General features: G+C 37.5%; 1 protein-coding gene across 2 annotated transcripts in view; it reads right to left on the bottom strand.

Annotated features, from left to right (window-relative positions):
- The window catches only part of LOC140239530 (ras-related protein Ral-A-like), a 50,732-nt gene that overhangs the window by 19,574 nt on the left and 4,510 nt on the right, over positions 1 to 26,648 (bottom strand). Inside the window, exons 1-2 of one of the 2 annotated variants that reach the window (XM_072319364.1) lie at positions 18,404 to 18,447; positions 12,472 to 12,652 (exon numbers count right to left, since the gene is read on the bottom strand). In XM_072319364.1, coding sequence (XP_072175465.1) covers positions 12,472 to 12,652; positions 18,404 to 18,447 — 225 coding nt within the window. Of the gene's footprint in view, positions 1 to 12,471; positions 12,653 to 18,403; positions 18,448 to 26,648 lie in introns of those variants that run through there. The other variant, XM_072319365.1, reaches the window with a different exon arrangement.

Genomic DNA, 26,648 nt, shown 5'->3' with positions numbered 1-26,648 from the left:
CAGAGGGTTTGGAAGCCAGACTAAAATTGGCCGCGTATTTGGCCCAGTTTGTGTTTACACTGAGAAAAGGCCGGGCTCGGCCGCGGCCGCGACCACCTCCAGAGTGTGGCCAAATGCGCGGTCAATTTTGGCCCCACATTTGGCCTTTTGCTAGTTTACAAGCCGCGGCCTCGCCTCGCACTGTAAACGGGGTCTCAGCCAGGCCAGCCATCCAACTCTACAGTAATCCCAAACTACAGATCTTTACTGACAGAATTTTATTTTGATGATAACATCACTGCCAAACACCTAGTGGATGATTTACTGCAATTTTGGTAAATATTTCCTAGTTCTCTGTTGCATAACTTATTTGTTTGATTTTGCAGTTCTAAGCTTTCACAAAACCCATTGATTTCAGTGTTCCATTGCATAAATGCATGCAAAACCTCTCCCCTGGGATGGATGTATTCTCAATGCCCCTGGCACCCTAAATGTTGCTAATCACATAAATACACTGTATAATATGTCCTTGGCATTGCATCAAAACAGACATTAATAGTCTGGAGGCTGATTAAATTGTACTTTAGCCACAGTCAATCTGTTATCAGGGGAATTCACCAAACACTGCGGCAGCATGTGCAGTATGCTGGGAGAAGTATTACCCTAAACTTCTGCTCATGATGGCACTGTGAGTGTGACTGAATGAGTATTGTGTCAACTACTCAAGATGAAAGTTCACTACTACATACATGTACGTCATCATACCATTTCAGGAAGTTCCTGTCAGTAAAAGTCACTGTGAGATGAAAGGTTGAGAAGGAATTGTAAACAGACAGAAAAAAGAACAATGTTTGACATAATGCCATCAATATAAAACCTGGCTATAATTAATTTCTGCATACATAGTGTGTGTACTTTATCTATGGCCTTGGGAAATGTACGGGTATAGGGCAAATCTCACAAGGTAAACAATAATATGAAATGATTGGCCAAATTACCTAAATTGCATTAAAGTACATGTAATAATCTTCACAAAAAGCACCGGATGCATAGACATGCATTCACTGGGGTCAAAACTAAATATTAAGGAATTTATTAGTCAGTACGTCTGTGATGACACATCACTCTGTCTGTATACTGTATGTACGCCAAATATTTCGAGAGGTTTTTATTTTTGCAAATTTTGTGAATCGGGTGCTATTCACAAAATTAAAGACATGCAAAAATAATGACTCTGATTGCGATATGAACGTGACGTGACACACAGGTATACATTTCTCCGTTCGGTACAGTACTCCACGATCGCGAATTTAACCACTCGTGAAATCGTCGGGAAGTCCCGATTCGCGAAAATTTAGACTCGCTAAATTCATGCCATATACAGTATATGTCATCCTGCATCATGTTGCAAATGGGTTGCTACTTTCCACAGTTGGGAACATGTATACAATGTATGTAACATGGACAGACCAAACTGTCGCATTTTGGTCTGTCCATTACATTTCCCATAACTCTAGGAATGTCATAAAACACAAAAGAATTTAAGGGCTGTTATCTTTTCCAATCAATATTAGCCCATTCAGTTTAAAAAGTACAAATTTTAAATGATAATTTGACCCTCATACATTGTATGTTAGTACCTGCTGTCTAGCATGACATACATGTACAGCATGTACATTCCCCCTTAAATTTTCATCTTGGCAAAAATTTGAAAAAATTGCTTGTTTCAAGCGATTTTGAGGCTAAGTTACGCACTATGTATCTCTCATTTTTGTTCTAAAAGGAAATACTGCATTGGGGGCTATGTACATAGTACACTGGATTCATAAAATTACTGGACATCCCTGAAAAATAACCTTTCAATGTGGAAATACCTAAATTTATTGCTTTGTAGTTGCTATTGTCATTCTGATGAGGCAATGACTACAAAATACACACACACACACACACACACACAGATAACTGTTTACACCAAATATTTCAGGAGGTTTTTATTTTCGCAAATTTCGCGAGTCAGATGCTTATTCGCGAAATTAAAGACACGCAAAAATATTAACTCTGATCTCGATGTGAATGTGACGTACGCATGTACTCTTCTCCGTTCAGTACAGGACACCACGATTGCGAATTTAACCACTTGTGAAATCGTCGGGAATACCTGATTCGCGAAAATTCAAGTAACGTGCAGTTCAATGTTTCCAGGTTAGCATGCCTGCACAGTGTCAGGGCAATCATTAATGGGCCGTTAATGATCGCCCCGTCACTATACCGGCATGCTAACCTGGAAACATTAAACTGCACATTACTTGAATATGAGACCATTCTGAAGCAAATAATTTTCACACAACAATAGATATATAATGTATTCTTGAATGATTCCCACAAGGATTAGAACAATCATCCCCCAGCATTCCCACTGATTCCCACTGCTCCGTTACTAGCCATCCCCTTTAATACAGACGATGTTACATTCCATAATCAAATGTCTATTTTTTTTTTCCTGTCAGCCACTACTGTAAAAGTGGAAATTTTCATGGTGTTGAAATTTTCAAGCATTTCGTGCAACCAGAAACTAGCATGAAAAAAAAAAAGATGATTTAGAAATTTGCTGTGTATAACTGCAGGACTCAAAGGAGTTGGGTATGGAAGCTCCTGCAGTACGTAGCTGAGATAGTTGGTACTTCATCTTTCCTTCATCCCGAAAGCAGAATTAACAAGATGGATGTGAGAGTACATAATGTATGATGAAGGCATACTGTATCTTCTACAGTTACTTTGTGGGAAGAGCGGTGGTAAGGTGAACAGGCTGTGGGCTCTAGTACAGGGCACCATTGGATACACATAGGAGATATTACACACTTGAGTTCTGCCTGGTACCATTGCACATCAGATAGAGTAATACCCATATTAGGAGCATTCACACCTGAATTATCACATTATTTATACCATGGTGATTTGTACACTACATTCTCACTGGTGAAATAAATTAAAAATATAGTAATAGAAACGTCAGAAACTCACTTCCTATTGTACCATTCTCATTAAAAAAATATCATATTTCTGGTCAGAAAGTACACTGTATCTACAGCTGTATGTACATAGATCTCTCCGAGGTAAGTGCTGCGCATCCTCCTACGCCGTATCAATTAGGGACTTCATTTCACCGTTGCTCCAGTGATCAAATTTCAATTCTTGTTGGTCCATCTTGCATATATTCCAGTCCATCATACAGTTCAGGACATCACAGTCATCATGTGCAAGTAAATTGTACACATAACACTACAGTACGTAATACACCTTCACATAATGCAATCCTTTGCAAATAGCAATGGGAGAATACAGGAAGTGTGACAGGACACATGAAAAATGTACACCAGTGCTGTATGCTCAACAGTGTTTCATGTAGACACAATTCACACTCAAATCTCACATATTTTAAGTGTATTTCTTGCACAAATTTCAATCACCACCTAAATTACACCTTGGTATTTCGTCATGTACATTACGTATTTCATGGTGTTTTGGGCATTTACAGTGTACATTACAAACTACTTAGTACTACTGTAGTGCACAAAATACCACGGTACTTTACTGTAGGTGTGAATGCACCTATAGTGTTGACCCAAGGGGAAAAGTGGGTACCTGGTAATAATACTGGGGATGCTTGTACATAGGCAATGCCTTTAGAAAGACCAATGCCTACTCTGAAGAGGCTACCCTGGGGTAAATGAGTACACTATGTATATTGATATTCACATGCATATCAAGTGTACTCGTCTTTTTAGTGAGAATCTACTGGTATTTCTGATGCTTTGTTGGTGAAAATATCAGACATTATCTGTGTAATTGTAAATAGTATGTATATAAGCTGTCACTATGGAACATGTTTCTTTCAAACATACAGATTGAAAACTGCATACTTCAGCCATGGAAGGCATCTGGTACACGATTTCAAACCCATTTAGTATTACAGCGTACAGACATGTTGACCTTTTCATGGATAAAAATTTCATAATTTCTGGAGGCAGGGTAAGATTTTATTAGTTTTGGAAATTGAAAATTAAGTGCTTTCAAACCATTGTGTTGACACTAAAGCTATGCTGAAACAGTCCAACATGATAAAGGTTGAGTTATGATCTTTACAAGTGAACTCATGGATTGGTCAGATGCAAAGATGTGTCATCTATAAAGACTATGATGATGGCACTATTCCCTAAAACCCCTTTCACGATTGACTATACCGGTGGCCAGTGTTTGTTTACAAGCAGAGCGCCACTACGACAAAATATTGAAAGGTTTGAATTAAAAGCCCGGGCCGAGCCCGGCACTGTAAACGGACAGAATTGCAGGGCTCGGCCCCGCAATCGAGGCCGGGCTTGGACGCGGCTCGGCCGTGGCTCGGCGCCAGCCCCGCACTGTAACCGGCGTCTTATACAGCTCATGCACGAAACACCCCACAAGAAGTTGTTGCCATACTGGCCTTTGCTTTTTATGTGAGAGTTCAACTCCAATGCCTTTCACACTACAGCATCATTCGGGAGTTCAAGGGCAAGTCCAAGATAATGTCCCCTCAGATGCTCAAAATTCATCTTGATTTTATCAAAAAGTTATTGATATCATGTTGTAGCCAAAGAGTTAAATCATATATTTCCAGCAAAGAAAATATTGAATTATGCAAATTTATGCAAGAAATATGGCCTTGATTTGCATAAATCAAAAACAAACCTTACGTATGGGACAAATTATAAATATTCATCTAAAATCAGTTGAATTTGTCCTTGACCTAGTTCCTTTATGGACATGACCCCTGTATGAGTTAGTATAATCTGCAATTGGTAAGACAAGGTCAGCACATTAATTATGCAAATTATGCACTTTCCCAGAACATAGTGTCCCATACGTAAGGATTTGAGTATGTTTTTTTAAGTTTTTTCTGAAGATTTGTAACATTGACCAATCATACTTTAGGAAGTTCTAATTTATTCATGTCAACTCCAGATTAGCAAAACTAAATGAGGAAATTTAATTAGTCCTTCATCTTATAACTAATTAAAGTTTGCTTACGTATGGGACAAATGCCTTACGTATGGGACATTACATGCAAAGTGAATGGGAAAACCGCCTTTTGACATGAATGCTATATGTCCTTACATTTGTTTGGTTAATGGTTATCTTTGCACCTACTCTGAAGGAAATGTCTATATATCTGCCTCTCCTACTCAGTTGACCTCAGGGAGAGTGTAAGAACAGCATTATTGAGTCATTCTATGATTAAGAAAGGAAAATAAAGAATATTCATTTATACTTGTATTTTCTTATTTTCATTACAGGCTGTGCAGCTGGTCTTAAATTAACATTCCCCGTTAACATTTTGATATTGGACATTTTCTTAATTCAGTTATCATTTTCAACTTTACCTCTCTACAAAATGACTTTGTCCAAGAATGGGATTCTCTGAGTGTCATTTTAGGTGCAGTACACTGTTCAGCATGTACCACAGGTTGTACAGCCTCAAAAGCGAAATCAAAACAATTGTGCTTATGGCGCTCATCAATGACAACATTATAGGTCTTACTGAAAAGAAAAATCACTTAAGGTGTGAGCAGGTAACTTTGTCATTACTAGAGTTGATAGCAAAGGAAAAACCCTATGAGAATACTTTTTATTTTGATATGATTGTTAATATTTCAACTGCTCACCCTCAGAATATGTCATGACTTTAACATCAAGGTCATGAACATGATTTCTGAAAATCCTGTAAAATGAAGACTATAGTTTACATTTGCTATAAACCACAATATCAATACTGGTTCTGTGGTTGGAGTGCTAAAAACACAAATTACACAAACAAATAGGGAATTCAATATTCTTTTCTATTTTGTGTTTGAAGAGACAGATGTGCTCTGAGACACCTTCATCAACTCATACTTACTTTGTACCCCACATCTACACAATTATCAACATACATTGCAATCTGGTAGTGTATGATCAAATGAGGTTATTAGAATTTATTCAAAATTGTAATTTGCAGATCAGTGAGTAACTTAAGTGTTTCAAATCTAGATTTGAATGTGCAAATGATAATCTTTCCTGTATCGCTACACAAGCATGTATGTATGTACAAAGTAACACAAATTTTGTCGTCTTTGGTTTCATAGACACGAAGCCAAGCAATTTGAAAAAAAAAAAAAAACAGCATTGGTACATACATTCTTCTATCTCCTTGAAATCTAAAACTTTCATTAAAATTTGATTGATTTTGCAGTTCAGCTAAAATTCACATGGCAAAACATGATGATTACAGAGCAAAATGAAGTACTCTTGTTGTTGTTGTGTTTTGTGCTGCATTTCAAACAATTATAAAAGCTTTATAAAAACTCAGACAACTTGCAAGGTAAGCCTAGAGCTACTGAAAGTACCCACTTCAAACTGTATTTGCAAATTACACTGTACATGACATTTGATTCTAAAGTTGAAATTATCAAGACTACAAATTAGTTATTGTACATGTACATGTATGCTATATCAAGGTCACAAGCTAGAATTCGCTCATTTTTTTTTTCATTTGATGAAAAAATATTGACTAGAGTAATTACAAATGGGCTAGAAATAGAGTGTCAGTACACTATATCTGTATGTGCAGACATCATGAGGACAGTGTTAATGCATGACGGAATCCAAACTAAGACATTTAATTGTAAATTGGTAATTACTTTTATTTGTTTTATTTTAGCTTTTGCTAGGTACCTGAACCAGGAAAGTTCCCACTTAGAAGTCTATTTCCTTTGTTACATGTTGTAGCATGATTTGTGGAACTGAATATGACACTATGGGGAAATTTAAAGTCATTCCCATGAATGCATTTGTGCACTAAAGACAAATGTCCCATACGTAAGTTGAGCCATGTCCCATACGTAAGGTGTACTTTCGTTAATTAAACCAACTTCATGAAAATATGCTTTATTCTTTTGCAGTGAAACTTTGCTGGAAGATACTTCAGTATTGTACCTTTCTTCACTTCCAAACAGAACTTGATCAGTAAGGTACTTTCAGAGAATTTTCAGTTCAAACTTTATTTTGAAAAATCCAGTTTTTCTCTGGTCCCATACGTAAGTTGGCATATTTTTCTTAATAAAACCATTAACCCAAGGTCAAATGACATCAAACTTAAACACAATATTCTTCTCAGGGATACCAGTCCTCCTGATGATAAACAATAAAATCCAAGTGCTCCTTCATTACTTTTCAGAGGTTTGAAATCTCTGAATGTCCCATACGTAAGGTGCGCGATATCTTGGACTTGCCCTTAAATGAGATGCCTTTCACACTACAGCATCATTCGGGAGTTCAAATGAGATGCCTTTCACACTACAGCATCATATGTAAGTTCAACGCTACTGTATAAATGCCTTTCACACTACAGCGTCATACATGTACAAGTGTATGTGAGTTCAACTGCGATGCCTTTCATAGTACAGTGTCATCAGGGAGTTCAACACCAACGTTGCCTTTCACACTACAGTGTCATCCTGGAGTTCAAATGAGATGCCTTTTACACTACAGCATCATACATACATGTACAAGTGTGTGAGTTCAACTGCTATGCCTTTTACACTTCAGCATCATACGTGAGTTCAACTGCAATGTCTTTCACACTATAACACCATACAATGTAAGTGTACAACATGTCTTGTGAGTTCAACTGATGCCTTTCATACTACAGCATCAAAGGTAGTACACATGGCGAGGCTCATTTAAAAAAATGGTAAATTCAAGTACATAATGTGTACATACAATGCAGCTCATGATGGAAATTATTGAAGTGCAATGTCTATCCATACTGATGTCAACTTTGACGGAGAACATTGTGTTGTCATGGAAACAGACAACACAAAATAAGGAAGTTAAGACATTTCAGAAAGTTCTGCATAGATTCTAGTGATATCCATTGCAAATTGTGTGCTGAAATTAGATGTGGCAACGATGTCATTGCCTCACAATCAGTGGTGGCAATTTCATTTTCATATTTTCATTCATGAGTCAGTTTCGCATACTTCTGTTACACTCATTCTGATAATAACAGCCACAAACACTCTCAAGTATCTTATTTCAAAATACATGTAATAACACACGAAAGTGAAAGAGTCAGAAGTACACTGCACATTCCTCACAAAAAGTCCATGAAGCCTTCGAAACAACAAAAGTATATCAAGTGTTTGCCTTCTTGGTCTGTACTAACATCTGATTTCCTCGATGCAAATAATGCCATACACTTGTACGATTTATCAAATGCACTGTATACAAATGTACAATCAAGTACAAAAGTACAATCAAGTACAAAAGTACAATCAAGTACTGTATACAAATGTACAATCAAGTACAAATGTACAATCAAGTACAAAAGTACAAACAAGTACGGTACACTGCATTCCAGGTTAAAATACATAAAACCTGCCACATGATTTTCATTCAACAGCTAATTTTTGAACCCAAACATTTGCTTCCTTGTTTGATTTTGATTGTTTATAAGGCAATGGCAACTTATTTTCCTTAATTGTTATCATCCTTTCGAGTAATGTCTTAGATTGTGGTATTTTGACATTCTAATTGTACTTCACTGCTGTTTTGCAGTACATGTTGCCAGTGCACACAAAAGGCAGCCAGAGGCTTGCATATGGCTACAACAATGTACCACCCTAAACAGATCAACTAACACATCACAGCACTGTTCACAAAAACAAAGCATATTTCATTTGAGAATAAGTGTTTAAACAAATTCAAAGAGACACATACTTTCAATTTGAAAAAAAAAAAACATTTTTCTGTTTCTGTTGAAGAAATGCCAGAATCACAAATATAATCAAATCATTTTAAATTTAAATCTAAATCAAATTTATTGATTTGTTATGTCATTTATATTCCAGTGACGGCATCCACATCAAGTGATTTGCTTTCAATGTCCAAACTGTACATGATGAACAATTGAGAGCATCATCCATTTGATGTTATTCTCAGCGTCAGGTCATCTTAAACAGTATAATGTCAATTTTGCAAGATTCATACTAAGTAAAAATCAAACAAACGGACAAACAAACAAACAAACAAACAAACAACACACTTAAAGTTTGCAGTTATGCAGGCTGCAGAATACGGTTCAGTTCATCAGCTAGCGTGGATAGAGAGAGAGAGCAGCTGGGTTGTCATGGCGAGGGATACGGGGGAGGGAGGATGAGCCGTGGGAGCAGAGGATGACTCATCCAGTCAGTACACGAGACTGACTTAGAGCTGCATAGCCTACAATCTAGACTGCTCACACATTTGTAGTAAACAGTAAACATTGTACTGCACAAGTGACAATGTTTATGCCATTATTTTTTTGATGTGGGCAAATCTGAGGGAGCTTAACTTGTGTATGATTTCAGAAAGAAAAGTTTATTTATGTCATGAGATTGATTTAACTTTAGTTTAGGTGGGGCTGATTTTTGTCTTCTCTGCTGCTTTTGTCCCAGTGATTCATTTTGCCCAATGAATGGACTCCCCTCTAAAAATAAAACAAAATATACCCCCCCCCCACAAAAAACAAACAAACAAAAAACGCAATCTTATACTCTGATATCCCTGGACTGTCCAGTCATCCTACAGTACAACAGAAATAAAGATCACATTCACTAGTTGAACAGCAGTCGGCTTGCAGGCTATGTGATGGATACAGAGCGGTATAGAAATGGCAACTAATAAACAAGTATGGCTAAGTGATATGCAACTACTCTTTGAAACATTAATAATCAATCAGTATGTTTGTCATGTTTAACCTGGTATGTGAAGGTGACACTATCTTATCTTATTATATGAAGCATAACTTGGCCTTACATAGCTGTCTGGTATAATAAGGCATGAATACCTGCCATAAGTGTCATCATATACAATGTATCAGCCAGAACTGTCTGTACTGCTGTCAAAAGTAAAAAGGGCGTACATACCCCATTCTGCATTGAAGTTATAAAATAATCTATATATCGTCGCTGGGGTGACAAGACCTCGTATCTCAAAAATGTCAAAATTTTTTTTTTTTTAGCTTAATGGTCAAATAATGGGTCAAGTGATGTCTTGGCCAAATCCTAAATGTCTTACTCCAAAAATGAAGCCACCATGACATGTCAAAGAGAAGGCTTTCCCATTCACTATAGTGCTTTGGCCGCCATGTTTTTTCGCTCTCCTGAACATTTGACAATTTTGAGATACGAGGTTTCGTCACCCCAGCGACGATATGTTCATCTGTTAAATGTGCAAGAGAGCTTTGCCATTTACCAGAACACTAAGAAAGCAAAAATACTTTGCTAATAAAGAAAGACTATGACTTGTTTCTGTACTACATTTTACAGCACAGAGATTCACAAAGGCAAATGAGTTGATTGTACATTATGACATGTTACTGCTTCCCTTTTCTTAACTCATTAATAAATATATGGGTGAGAATTGCAGAATTTTCAGTGAAAAAAATAGGATACAAAAAAATAAATTTTTGAATTGCTTTGTATGTATAAGCCAATGGGAAATTTGCAAGGTGATTATATCATGTACTGCTTCACCTCAATGTTCGGTGATATTATTCAGCTTCAAAATATGTAACATTTCTATTGTCAGTCAAATGTTTTATGAAACTTCAACTACATTGTATAAAGATTTCTTTGTTTTCTTCATTTCACTAATCTTATTTGGCATTATGTAGAATATTGTTGTTGTTCATAAAATCTAATTGGGACTCTTTGTAGCTTTCATTTTTTACCCTTTTCATCTTTGTATAAATTTCTCTTTGTTTTTATAACTTCCTTTTTTTCTTTTGTGCCAAAGTAAGGCCCCGTTGCCTCCATTTCTAAGCCAGGAATGCTATACCTCTATTAGTAATAATCTGCTGATACCACAAAGTGCACTGGGATATCTTCAAATGTCTAGTTCGTCACTGTTTACTGGCAAGCAAGCCAACAGAAATGGGTGAGATGCTGAACTCCTTTCAGCCTAAGACAGCTAAAAGTGTCTCACCTCCTACACACATAATTAGCAATTCCTGACGTCTTCGGTGTGCCACGCCTCACCACACTTTAAAGGCCACCTACGAGATCGATGCAAAATTTAAATCTGCACACTTGTACCTACCACAGCCACTAGAGGTGGAACAAATCTCCATTTACAAATGCATGCGGTCAATAATGCTGGACCACACTACATTTCAGCATTAAATCATGAATAATTTGACTACTTCAGTACTCCATGTCTTATCCAATGCCCGTAAAATGGCTACATTGCAAATCATAACTTCTCACACATTGCAGGCATACAGGGAACCACTTTTTCACCAAATTTCATAAACAGAACCCAATACATGTATACTTCACCTAGAGTATTTCATCGCCATCTTATTACTATTCCTTTTTTTTTCAATGGCTCAAGAGTTCTTATATTTCATACCCTAAAGACCAGGCTATTGCACAAAAGGTCAACCCACATGCCCAACTACCAAGCAATAATCATCGCTTGTGAATTATGGCATGGAATTCACATCACTCACAGTCAAAAATCAATCATTTTCTTCCACAAGTACCCTGACCTGTTGTAAATTCTGCTAGAGCAATACTAAACATAAGTACTGCATGGAAAAACAAAAACAAAATATGACCCATGTGACACACCCATGCCAGGTTTGGGATTTCACAAAATTTTGAGAAAATGTTCAATACTGACAGAGCTTTTCTGCAAACCTGCCTCAGGTTTCGGCCTCTTGGTCACTGGTCACTTTAAAAACTACAGATAACTATAAGTATGCATTACACATTCTATCAAACCAACTCCAAGGTGTAAAAATGACAGTCCTCCTCGATTACAGACTGAAAAGGAAATTAATCTGAACAGATGACAGGCAAAATTATGACAATGTCTTCAAATAATGTATCCCCATTCTTTTATTCATTCATCCGAGTGTGTTGGGGGGGGGAGGGTTGAGGAAGAGGCAGAGTTTACAAGATCCATCTGCCATTTGTCACTTTGCAAGGCAATATGTACGACTCCTGAAATATTCATACAGAAAAGAGCCTCACAGTTGCATAAAGATTATATCATACATTACCAATATATTGGAGAGGGTTTAACATAACTTCCATGGCTTCATTGCCATTGATTTCAACAGTATAACAGAATATATATATATATATTTTTTTTTTACTGTACTTACTCCATTTCAGGCAATCAGCAGGTTTTTACAGGCTCTACAGTTACATGCACTAATAAGTCTAGCATTCTTCAAAGGTTACCATGATGGTAGAATAATTGGTGGTACAATGTAGGTGATTTCATAGTACATCATGTACACTTTTCTGGACCACATTCACACTCAAGACAGAATATACTGTGAACCATGAAAACCCTACAATAAACACTAATAAGTCACTTTAATATGGTAGAAGATTACAGAAAGTAGCGAGGAATCCTTGTACATACCTCGTCGTACATGAACTGGAGTGTGAGGGCAGACTTCCCCACCCCTCCACTCCCCACCATGATCACTTTGTGGAGTGGAAGCTGCTGATTCTTCGGCTTCGACATCTTGTGGTCCCTGCGCTGTGGCTGCGTCGACTGAGGCACGCTGTCGCTCTCGTCCTGGGTATTATTCCACCCCTTCCTTCAAGTGAAACAAATCAAAAAGATTTACAAAATATATGGAAAATTATGAACATTTGCCATTTTTGGACCGCATCCAACACATTCCCACGGGTACAATCTATGATCCCCTCCCTCATTGATGATTCATGCCAAGTTTTGTCAAAATTCAGATCCCTATTACTGTAAAACCAGAAATATTGGTGCAATAAAACTTTCATGAATAGGAGACGACAGCCTTTTTCACAGTGCCATAAAACTTTCACAAATTATCACTGGCATTCAATACATTGCATAGACAAAACCTTTCACATGCATTTCATTTTCCCGAATCCTGGCAACTCACAAAATTTGCACAAGTTTCATGAACGCAAAAATTTCCGGTTTTACAGCATCATGAAGATGAAAATGTGCAAAGGTTTAATGCACAACATACATTGCATGAAAGACGGCAGATGCCAGACATGGCGTGAAATATTCACCAGACCTACTTGGCTCAGGTGAGCTAAACACCATTTCTCATATAACAGCATCGCTGCTCCTGTAAACTTTTTACTAATTTCTTCACTGGCGTGGCACGATTCGCTTGGCTGATACAATATGGTTTGTTGAATATTGCTTCAGTAGCTACAGTATGTGGGGCAACCTCATAGGAGTTTATTATGTGTGTTTGTATATATACAGACTGTATGTGTGTGGGTGATGGACCATGTCGTCGGGCTGTACTCTGTACTTCGGAAATAAGTAAAGTGGGATAATTCAGATGCATGAGTTGTGACTCACACATGGGACCTCCATTTCATGAGCTCATCCAAGTGACAAGGGTCTTTTTGCCTCTGACAGAGGTGTGGCATGATTGCACACTTTGCTCAGCTGGTCTCAAATCGGCCTTGAACTGACAGTATCATTAATGAATATAAAATACATGTAGGTTTACGGGTAGTCAAACACCTACATGTAGCGGCGACTGGATAAATATGATCACATGATAGTGCATTATTTGTAGGGCTATCCCAAGTGCGATTTTTTTTTTCTTTTAAAGAAAAAATGGCATACAAGAAAACAGAACACAAGAAAGGCAAGGCATTTAGTTTGGGTATACACTGTATATACTGTGCATGGTTCAAACAGAAATTTTATACTTTGTAGTTGTGCTTTGCTAGCTAGCTGTATGTAACTGTACATGTAGCTGTGGGCTTATGTACATGTTGGTGATGCTGCAAAAATTGCTATCATGGCAAATTCAAGGTGTAGATGTATTTTACATAGAATATGCAACGTTCAGGTACAAACATCTTTATTGTATCCAAGTTACACTCTGAGTGCTCTGATTGGCCCATTAACCTTTGTTGTGTTGTTGTTGGGAATGTTCTAATCTCTGGGATTGTAACATCATTTATGGAAGGGTAAAAGACCCTCAAAATCTTGTCACGACTTTTACTCATTCTCCACAGCATTTCAAACCCTGTGGGATGAAACGTTCTTTGTGATTCCTCCCAGGCTAATCACCATGTGCTACATTGCATATCATTACAGAGCAGACATTCTGCCATGACCGTTTTCACACGGGTTAGGAAACGTAATTGCACTGCTGAACTACAATAATGATCACAATTACTGTTAGAATCATTGTCCATGCACAAGACCTAGGAAGGCTTCACAGATTCTGGTGTTTTCAAATTTCAGAGCAAGGAGAGAAGGTGGGGCTTCTTTCTGAATTCCCATCAATCCCTCTTGAGCAGTAAGGAGCTAGCACTTTTTTTCTCTGTGGAACTGGTTGAAAGGTAAGCTCTGTCCCCAAAACACAAATAGAAGGTCAATCTGCACAAACAACTGATTCATTCGGTAATTTTTGATCGTTGCTGGAAAATACCTGTGGACCATCATTCGAAGTATGATTTTAATTACGATTCAGATCACTATCTCTGATTCCAATTTGCATACACACGGCCAAAATGCGTCATTTGAATTATGATTCTAATGAGCGAATGCATTGATCACTAGAATTGTGATTCATACAAAAAATTTATTACACACGCTCAGTACGTGTGAAAACGACCCATGTTACTGTAAGCAGCTTACAGGGCTCCCTCAGTTTTCCTCAGCTGTGTCCCTGACAAACAGTTTCTCTGAACACACTGCCCCTGCACAGTGTCCACTGCAAAGTGCAATGTTTGGCAACAAATACCATTACTGATTGCCACCCATCCTCATACAGTGATCCAGAACACTGACATGACATAATATAGTGTTCCAGTATACCTTAAAGGTCCTGTTTACCTTTGAGAGCAGAGATTTAAAAATTGTTCAATATATCACATTTATATTAGATATACATGCAGGTCAGTTGTATCACAAAACATCTGTACCGCATTAAATTTTTGGAATAAAGCCTGAAATATAAGGAGATATCAGTATTTTTCTCAATAAACCATAACTGTAGATGGTTTAGTCTGAAAATATTTTTATTGTAACTATTGTTCATATTTTGTATATTTAATAATACTTAACATCAATTCAATGAAATTATCTAAAATGAAAAAAAAATGTGCTTTCAAACAAAATCCACTCTTAAAGCAAACTTGTGAAAGTAACGGGGGGTACTTTAATATACATGTGCAACTGTAATTCTTTGTGATTGTATGTTTATGAAATTGATTTCTATGTTAACTCTGTTTTGAATATCCATTGTATGTATGTTCTAGTATTCTGATGTTAAATTGTGTGCAATTCAGCAGCTGCTACTAGTAACGATTGTAATAAACCAGGAATGATAATATTTCTCTTGACAATATCAAGGTGAAGTTTGACAATCTAATTATTTCTAGGATATGCCTCTGACACTACGAAAATACAGCACTGCATTTTCCTCTTTGTGAAAAAAAAAAAAAAAAAAAAAAATGAGTACTGGGGTTGTCCCTACATACCAGGCAACTCCAGTCTCCATACATGGGTCAATCAATGCTGTGTAAAGAAAAATTCTATAGCTCTAGCCCCCACCACCACCACCCCCCCCCCCCCCCCCCCTCTGAAAGTTGCCTATGTTCTCTGGGGTTTTTACAGGGGCACTTCTCACAATGCTCAGCGACTTCAGTCAGCCAGTCCCATGATAGTTACCAAGTTTCTGCAAATATTTTCCGACAAACTCTGCTGCAGTCACCTTTCTAGTCTTGGCCACATATTTGATGCACACAATGCATGCAGTCATACACTTACCAGTGGCATCATGCACCCAAGTACAGGGAACAGAATGTAAAAATAAAATTGTCAAAATGTTCACTAGAACATGAAGCTCATTGCTAATTTTTCGCTACTGTTTGTACATTCAAACTTCTCACTTACATGTACTTATTTATTTATTTATTTTTTTTTTTTTTTTGCATGGCATTCAAATATCATATAAACATTGCAACAAAACAAACTTGACCAGATAACATGCATTATCTGTATATGGGTTTGTTCAAAAAGTTGGGACCCAAAGTTTGACATACTGTAGGTCCAAAGTTAAACATCAAATTAATGAAAATGACTGACATTTACAGTTACATCTAGCCATACTATAATATATTCCATATAGGATTTGCTTGAAAATCCCATATAATTTTCTTGGCCAAGAATGAGATTGATTGTAAATACCGATGTTACATGGAAACCACACTGAAAATGTTTTGTATCTTTCTCCTTTTCTCCAAGAAATGGCATGAGAACTGTAATTTAAAAAAGTGCTCAGTAATATCACAATGAATACCATCCACACAATGAAGCAAGAATCAATTTTATGCTCATATCCTCAATTATCTTTTTTAAGGCATATTTGTGTAGAAATCTCCGACTAAGACCCAAACAGGCTGGGCAGTACTTGAAACACTAAAATGTAATTCTTCCTGTTTGTCCTTAAACTCTGGTATATTCCCAACCCACCTGGACAAGATAAATGCATGTTTACCTTGCCCTTGTCAGGGACGCGGCCGGAGAAATTTCCAAAAACAAACCAAGTATATTCCTGATCCACCCGGACAAAATACAGGTAACAATATCCCCCTCCCCCCCCCCCCCCCCCCCGACAAACCCCGGGATATTCCTGACCGACATGGGCCCCAAAAATGCTAAAATCCCTGGCCATATTTGATGCAAGTCCCAGCCACCCCCCAAGACTACAATTGACAAAATAACTATGTGCATTTGATACAAACCCTATGAAGTCAATACCATTGTACATCTGATTCAGGGTGACTCTCCTTTCATACCTGCCAACATTTCAAGATGAAATATCTTACTCATGGATTGCAAAAATCTTATTTTCTATGCAAACTGAAGTTAAAAATCTTACTTTCGGTCAAATCTTCAGAAAATACACATGAAAGGTATATCTAAATATTTTGTAAAAATCTGATTTCTCCGACAGAAAATCTGATTTTGCTATTTTTAACGTAAAAAATCTTACTGAATCTGATAAAATCTTACTAGTTGGCAAGTATGTCCTTTCAGAACACTCAGAAAACATGTCAACCTATAAACATTCAGCCATTCTGCCAATTTCCTCATTGGAATGAATTCATCACATTGAAACTGCCACGGGAAAGGAAAATGAATAGATTTGATATGAATGTAATCAGTAAAGGTACAGGATTTCTCCCAGAAGATAAAGTTGTGCAATCACATTACACCAGCAAGCAATGCATATAAGAGGGACTAGTCAATATATAAATATAAATGATATCTTGATTTCTTGATAATTACCTATTCAACTTAATGTAGTACCTATACAACTCTTTACATTTCAATTAACAATAATCTACAATTGTAGCAACTATACAGGCTCAGTCTTACAGGACATATCCAGCACAAATGGCCTAAAGACAATGGGAATGCTACTACAATATAAATACTTGTATGCATACAATCTAACATGCAAGCATGATGGAAGCTTATCATACCTATTCTACCTTCGGTATGTATGCCACACTGTATGAATGCTGCTACTATCCATGACACTATGAATGTAATCAAAAATTTATCATCACTAATATCCTCACTAAAAATGATGCTGCCATCCACATACTTTTGTATGGGCATGTAGCTCATTCAGCCACAGGATATCCCCAAGGGAAGGTCAACAAAATATGCAAATACAGTTGAACCTCTCGTATCCGGACAAGTCGGGACCGGGGCTCATCCGGATAAGGGATTCGGCCGGATATGGGAGACTCAATGCTTTATACATGTACATATACATACACATGTACTGATGTAGCCCATTGTAGTACCACATGTAGTAATGTGTATACTGCAACCTTTTCATTGTTACACTCAGTATAACAGACCCCAAAATAGAGGTTTGTGTTTGCAAGAATGAAATCATTTTCTTTTATAAATTCTTGGGATGATTTACCTAAATAATTATTAAGAAATGTATCAAGTATATGTAATTCATGTGTGTTTGTGTAGGAGTTCTCATGGAGTTGGGAATCCCCCTTTCCTCCCGTAATTATAATATAAAAAAAAAAAAAGATCACGGCGAGATTGCGTCCGTATAATAGAGAGATCCGGATAAAGGGAGGCCGGATAATAGAGGTTCAACTGTACTTTAAACAGACAGTACATGTTGTACATGTACTGTAAGTGAATGCTATGTGCAGTTTCGTCCCACCTGTTCTGCCTTGCCGCATTTACATATTTACAATGTACCAACCATCTCATTCAAGCCTGGACTTTCAAGCGCACTGCATGCTATAAGAGAGATTTCAAGAGCTGCTTTATAATGAAGTATTACCTGGTCTCCGTGGACGTTTCATCGTCACCAATACACTGAAACATCTCCAAGCAGCTCACTCTGTCATCCACACCCTGAATCTCCGCCATGATGGAACAAGCTCACTCCTTGCCCGCTGATCAGATGCGAGGCCGGCGATTCATGGATGCCTCAGCACACTCGACTCAAAACACAGCCACTTCTCCAAGGCAACATCTATCGACTTCCACAAATTTTAAGTACGGGATATCCAAAACGACTAGCCAATCTTTATGTGCCACCCCAAAATCTTGAATTTATCTTCCGGCGATGCTCGAAGTGACGATGTCCTCTGAACCACAGACTGCGTCACACCACAGCACAGATGATGGGGGAAGGCGTGTCACACTTGGGATTGCAAACGAAAAGACACATGATCGGGGGACAACTCTGGAATCTTGCGGCGCTCTCCCTCTCCCATTGATCTCCCCAACGGCTCCTCACCGCCTCATTAATGCTACTTGAAGCTCCAGCGAGGAAACAAGATTATGCAAGCCTAAATCATCAATGAATGCCCCACGAGCCGATTTTTTAAGGGCCCCGTCCACAATTTGGCAATTTTCTCCTTCCGTGAGAATGAATGTTTGGCATAGCACATTGGAGAAGCTACACATGCAGAAAAGACCTTGTATGACTCATGATACAGGACACATACACAAATACACACACACACACATATAACGACAGGGAGATAGAGGCAGAGACATACACACAGAAAAAAAAAAAAAAAACCTCGCCAAGAACGTCCACACATCAGCACAGAGAAATTCTGAATTTCATTACCTGCAAATTTGCATTGATGAAGTCATAATACACTTCCAAGCCTGCGGGGTATCCATACACCACCAGTGCTGGATTACATCTTTATCAACATTACCGTGGTTACCAGGGTAGATACCCTGAGCGGAATATCATTTTTTTTTCTCCATCTCTTGTCGCTACATCATTGCAGGTGAAACCCTAAACCTGCACAGTAAATACATTTCAGCCCAGGGCTAAATCGATTTAACTGATTTAATGGGACATTGATTGTACTGAAATAGAACAGCAGGAAATTACATTGTTCTGCATAATAACTATCAGCTTTCCACAAGCTTCTTGGGTAGTCAGATGTTGGATTCATTACAGAGAGAATATTTTATGCCACATTCTAGCACCAAAAATTAAAATACAACATGACTTTAGATGCCAATCTCAGGCCTACAGCATGACAAATGGGATCTACTTTTCGAAATAACTGTCTATTACAAGCTTGTTTTAGACATGACATTTACTTTGCAGTGGCTTTAGTTTTGCCAATTTCATTATTGAGTAATTATCGCAAAACAACAATGCGCAAAATTATTGCCTCCTGTAAATTCAAATGCAGCCATTGTCTTCGCTTGTTGAAAGAGTACAATATTGTAAATACTTGTGTCTTACTCTTTCATCTTCTTCATCATCTACAGTATCTGTCTTCATGTTTCTTACTCTATCATCATGGTTCTCTTACTTCTCTATTTGCACTGCAAATCCTGTTGGAATCCAATTTTCTTTGCTCATTTTTCCACTAATAAATCCTTACAAAATTGTCTGCAAAGGTCTGATTTGCATATAATACCACATGTAATTTGTATGCCTGAATCTGTCTTATGCAAACATGTTCACATCATCGTCACACTTTGAGATACCCAATGTTTAAAAGAAACTGCCTCCCCCACCCCCATCCCAGAAAAACCAACTAAACAAACAAGTACATGACAGAAAGAAAGTACAGGATTTGTTTTTCTTCTGAAATGCTATTGTTTTTATATCAACAAAGAGAAAATAAATGCAAACACATACAGTAAGAGAGAGAGAGAGAGAGAGAGAGATGGAGATCCCTTTATTGTCGATAGTGTTCCTTTAAGGTTTAGAAGTGTTCCTTTAAGGTCTAGAAGGAGTCTACTCCAGGATATCATTCTATCTCACTAATAACCAATCCTAATATTAACCATGCATCATCCTCAGCTGTCTGTGTGTCATAATACCAAGTACGGTATATTAACTGCCTCAAGTACATTTTACAAAATACAAACAGTCAACAGCCATTATCACGCACCCACCATACCAACTCCATGATTGATGGATTGCATTAAGCACACTACTTGTATTTATAACATTATGTGCACGAAGTAAACATACACAACTACATGTGCGTGTGCAATGTACTTGACATTTTGAAAATAAAGTGTATACAGAGCTTTGACATCATCACTGATTTGTTTTTCCTCAATGGACAGAAATCTACAAAAACTTGAACACTGTCTTTTACTTTGACACTAACTAATCTCCATGGGATCTAATACTTTCTATGGATCTATATGTAAAAGACATGATTATTGTTCAAGGAAAAATTGGCTTCAAGATATCAAAATGTGTTATCCTTAGCAGAGATTTTCCATAGTCTGAATGAATAACAGGTCTGGTCAAAGACTACTTTGTATTACAGCCTTTTCCCACTTTGCCTTACAGCAAAATTTATAACAGGTCATGCAGTGCAGCCCTGGAAATGCACACTTGAGAGTCAAGTCTGTGTGTCAGACTAGTCTGGAGGAATACTGCCATTGTACCACACCCATCTGATGATGCCCTTAAAGGGAACCTTTACCCCATGTTTAATTATATTGATAGAGCCACATCAAATAATCAACACAACGCATAAAAAATAAGTAAAATCAGACAGAGTGTGATTCAAGTTCACATTTCAATAAGTGGTTGATGTTATTCATATGCCACATATTTTCCAAATTTCATAAGTTGACTGAGAGTTTATGAAATTATACAACACCCTAAAATATTGCCCCCAAGAACAAAAATGCAATGTCAGTTGTCCTGAAAGAGAAAATCATTTACTTTGCTTCTTTAAAACACTGAATAATGGAAGTTTATTTACATAAATAAGAACACCTCAATGCAAGAATCATTAATTGGAAAGTCAAGATTTGTGCAATGTGCTTGTGAGCTTTGTACTGCATACCATGATATATGGAAATTATGCAACTGATTTACTTGTCCTGTCCTGGATCTACAAAATATCCAACAAATCTATGGTTTATTGTAAATTCAAGTAGAAAACATTTTCCTTTGTATTGAGTCATTCACACACAATGTTTTGGGGGTTTTTTTGGCAAACAATGACTTTTTGATTATGGCATTTTGCTTTGAGAGACTGGTAACAAAAAGAATAAAAATCATACTTAAAGTCATTTGCCATTTTTTACGACAAATGAATGGGAAAGCTGTGGGATGATGTTGTCATCACAGCCTCGTTAGCGAGCTTCAGATCTGCGACACCAACGCTAATACAAAGCCTCTTCCCAGACTGGACAATGGAAACGGCCATCTCATGCATCACGCAGAACGTCCATCCATTTATTGCCTACTGTAATAGCACCTTCAAAGTGTTTGAACAGCGTATCTAAAGCTTGCTATTTACTAAACTAGCCTGTGCAAACCAATATCACTATATTTGTATCACCCTAGTTTAAGATCCATAACTTTCATATTTTTGAGTAATGCATAAAGATACTTCTATCACTGTTTCAAAGTATTTTCTCTTCTGCTCTAAATCAATCTGAACACACAGTTTTCCTTTGGAATCCATGGATTGTGAATATGAACCACATTAAGAATATAAAGGAGAGCCATTTAGATATTTCAGACAAGTCATGGGAGTGTTATTAAGTTCACTACTTATCATCTTGTATCCTTCTATAGATCTGAGACAATGTGGTCTCACATTCTTATAGACCCTGTAAAGTCTGCTGATACTACTACAACGTAGTCAATAGGTATACGCTTTGTTAAATGGTATTTCATGTTATGATCCTGACCGACTTAAACTGATACACAATGAAAACTGGAAACACGCAAACCAGAAGTGTCATGCTCATTGCCGGAATAAAAACACAAGGACACACTTTAAGAGAAAGTGAAATTATTCCTGACATAGAAGTCTTTATGTAACCGATGGCAGCTCATTCCTTGTTCAGTGTATGGTGTGTATATTGGTACATGTACTTACCATATAAACTTTCTAAATGTCCATACATAACATTCAACTCACAAAAAAGCTGTTACACATTGTATACCATGTTACATTGTAAGTTTGTTTGCTGACACTCTGACATGCTGACACTCCAAACTTAGCTAAATACCCTATAAAACTAGTGTCTTCATGGAATTCAATTAAAAACATTCCTGTGTCCACTTCCAGATGATAATGTTAAGTTCAGTATGGCTAAATATTTGAACATTTCATCCTTATCAGGGCAATTACCCCCCCCCCCCCCCCCCCACCTCCAAACTAAATACTGGTAAGTGATCAGGTTAGAATAAAGATTAGGGTTAGGATTGGGCTTAGGATTAGAATTTGGATTAGGGTTAAGATTAGGTTCAGGATTAGGATTAGGATTAGGGTTAGGGTCAGGGTAAGGGTCTGGGATAATTGTCCAGGGGGTACATGTAATTGCCCTAGACCCACTTCATCCATTAATTAATACAATCAATCATAACCACACTATATTACTACTCTAGCTCCCATACATTGCCACAGACTGGTTATGAATGTTCACTTTCACTCACCAATGGGTCAGGGCAAGGAGGGACTAACAATAGGTGCATTCACATTGACAGTGAAATACTGGAGTATTTTACAGTGTGAACGCAAATACAGGGACTGCAAAATACACTATAAAATACATCGCGAAATACTGCGGTATGTAGGTTGGTCATTTAAACTTCACATTATGATACGCATGCAAGATTTGAGTGTGAACTGTGTCATAAAATACCATTGACTATGTAGCTGTGTATTTCCCACGTGAGCTTACACACTTTGTGTCTTTTCCCATTGGAAATATGCACATGCACAGCTATTTTAAAACCACAAATACAATGGTATTTCATGAATGAGAATAGTACCAAGTGAATTACCATGGTATTTTGCCAATGAGAATCATGCCAAATAATTATTGTAGTATTTGATAGTACACTAGCTCCAATGTGAATGTGCCTAGTAGACTAGCCTTTTGCCAAGGCCCTCTCGCTGTATGGTGGCGAGCGAATGGGGGCGAACAAAGTGAGCTCAGCTGAGTTGGACAGCGCGAGGTCCTTTTGAGCTCTGATTCGCATCCTTTATGTTACCCCTTTGAATTACCGATTTTTGCTCCCCGAATTTGGGAGCAAAAATTGACCGCTTTGCATGTCTGTCTGCCTGAGCCCAATTTGCATAGACGGTGAATGCATGCCACAGACAAATAAACACAGCACACAGAGGGTTTAGAAACTACAGGAAATTGTCCTTCAGATGGAATATGAAATGGACGTCCCACGTACAACAAAGTTATATTGATCACGCATGTGAAAGATCCCAACCCCATGTCCCATGTGCAACATACAAAGTTATTGATCACGCACGTGAAAGATCCCAACCTCATTTCCCATGAAGAGTAAAGTGAAAACCAGATGAAGTGGTCTCTTTCACACATGGGTTCTGATTCAGGGGTGAATGGGTCTGACCCTAAGTGCCTTATCACAGCTGACTAGAGATAGTGAGCAAATAACTACCCAGGAACCAATGTGCAGGGAATAATTTTCCTGGTATTACCAATGGTACATTGCAATTTGCCATGCATTTTTACACCACTGCTACACAATCTTTTGTGTAGCAGTTTTCTTCCATAGAAGTGTACAGGATACCATTTGAAATATTGTTCATCAGCTGAAATTGCTATTGAATTTGAGTTAGAAAATTATTCCCTGATGTGCCTTACAGAGATTCTTCCAGAAAGTGCATCAAGTGCATCTGGATGTCTATCTAGGTGTCAATGGGTTAAAACATACAATCTTGAACCAATGATATAATCATCACCTCTGAATAAACTGGTGTGTTTGTGTGCGAGTTGTATACCTCTTTACCATGTACAATACCAGGTACATGTTCTCCTGTATGAGAGAATACCAAACATCAAACATACCAATAACCACATTCATTACATGCACCATTGATGTCAAAGTAGCCCATTCCCAAAGAGTAAGAAAACAAAAGTAAAGCATGGATGCACTGATCAAAAATGGCACTTTCTCTTCTTCCTTCATTTCCCTCATCTCTCTGAATTTTGCCAGTCTAGAAATCTTCATCTTTATTCTAATTTGTATGTAAGATTTTACTTGTCCAATCGCATGATTAACTCTCTACGTTTTGTTCATATCTATTCTAGTACTTTCTTTGAAAATGGTTTCATTTGAGGTTTATCTTTCTGGAAAACATACAAGATATATGTAACCAAAAAAAAAAAAAAAAAGAAGAAGAAGAAAAATCGAACACATAACGTACAGGTATTCTAAATCACTCATCAGCACTGCTAATCACAAGTTCTGTATTCCTGGCATTATTTTCTTAACTGTATCAGACTTTATGACAATTTTCAGCAACTAACAGCACTCAACAATGTTGTTATACAAAACAGAAAAATATCACCTCCAAAGAAGTACATTGTAGACATGATATGTTGTTGGGTCATGTCAAGATACAGTAGGTCAACCTGAAGCATTTGAAGCTAATTGTCCCTCTGCGACGTCAATACACATCATTTAATTGCTGGTATGGCATGTAAAAAACTGCTGCTCAATAAGGATTGTGGTATACAGAGCCGATTCAGCTGCATGTTACCAGTCATCCATGTTGTCTGCTTGACTGCTCCATGACAACTGTCGGAATGTGACTTCACATCCCCAAAAGCATCTCAGCACCAGTACTGTACCATCCTCTTTGCTTTCAAGAATGGATGCCAGGCTTTCCAACTTTTCAGCAAAAGACAATTATTATGCATATTTGACAATTAACAGTGTTTACTGGTGAATAAGTAACTGCAGAATGAACAGAAATGACAGGATATACCATTGTATGTATACCTTCACTGGTGTAATTCTGCCGGCATCTTTACATCTCATGTTTAATAGTTGCAAATCAAATGGAAACACCAGAAAACACAAAAGAGCCTGTTGGTAAATTCATTCATAACACACTGATCAAAGCAGTTTTCTTTACAAATTTTAGACAGTCCTACATGTATAGTCTGGCTTCAAGGATAACAGTAGGTGTACTAAAGAAAATATGTCTGAGGTCCTTACATTGTCATGATCAAACTCAACTCATGTCATCAAAGTGCACATTGTACTGGAGCATGTATGTCATGTACACTGTACCAGTAATTCTGCTGACCTGATTTCAAATTTCACTGGGCCACAACCATTTTCAGTATTACACACGCCAAGTCTTGTAGGCCTGAGTAAGATGTCACACTTTAGTGCATGTATATACAAATCAGGACAACTGCACAAGCATATATGACAATATCTTGCTTATGTCTTCATTAAAATAAAAACCCAAATAAAGTACTTACTTGTGCATGAGTGATATTAATGGAAAGACATGTTGAACAGTTATATCTCTGTGTGTGGACCTGGTAGTGTAAACATGGATGGATATTTTGAGAGGCTTTCCCTGAGTGGACAAGCTAACGAGATGGACGCATGAAAGTGAGATCCAATTACTGCACACATTAAAACACATCAAAGTACACTTTGAATGAATTCATCAGTTCATACCCAAAACCATTTAACACTATAACAGCTAGCTAATATGTGCAGTGATATCATATGTCAAGAAAATATGATGTGGCCTGTATTCTCTTCATGACTGAGAACATCTAAAGATAGTGTTTCATGGCTTACACAGTGCAAAGGACACACCCATTAAACAATACATACCTACACTGTATGCACACCTCATGTTCAAGCCTTTCTTGTATGTTCCCATGTTTACTGCATCTGTAAATCAGCATCGCAGGACACTGCTACTATGGTACTACAATTGTACATGTAGTAATATCTGACAGCATATTGAGTGAATGGGTGGATACCTAGTAGACCTCTGCATGCACTTCCAATTGCAGGAAATGACACAAACCAGAATGATTGACACACAGCCACAATATTAAAGTGCTATTGCTACACTCAACGTTCAAGGTGATTTTAAAGACAACCTAATCAGCTCAAAGACACTGGTTCAAGTTTTGTCAATTATACAAATATATCACACAAGAGAACATTTACTGTAATTCAAAATCTCTCCTGATGTTGACTTGTACACATACAGCTATTGTAGTATATTATCTTTATTGTTGGTTGATAATAGACCGGT

Source organism: Diadema setosum, chromosome 16 (assembly GCF_964275005.1).
Source record: "Diadema setosum chromosome 16, eeDiaSeto1, whole genome shotgun sequence".
NCBI lineage: Eukaryota > Metazoa > Echinodermata > Echinoidea > Diadematoida > Diadematidae > Diadema > Diadema setosum.
This window is presented reverse-complemented; position numbering and strand designations above follow the sequence as displayed.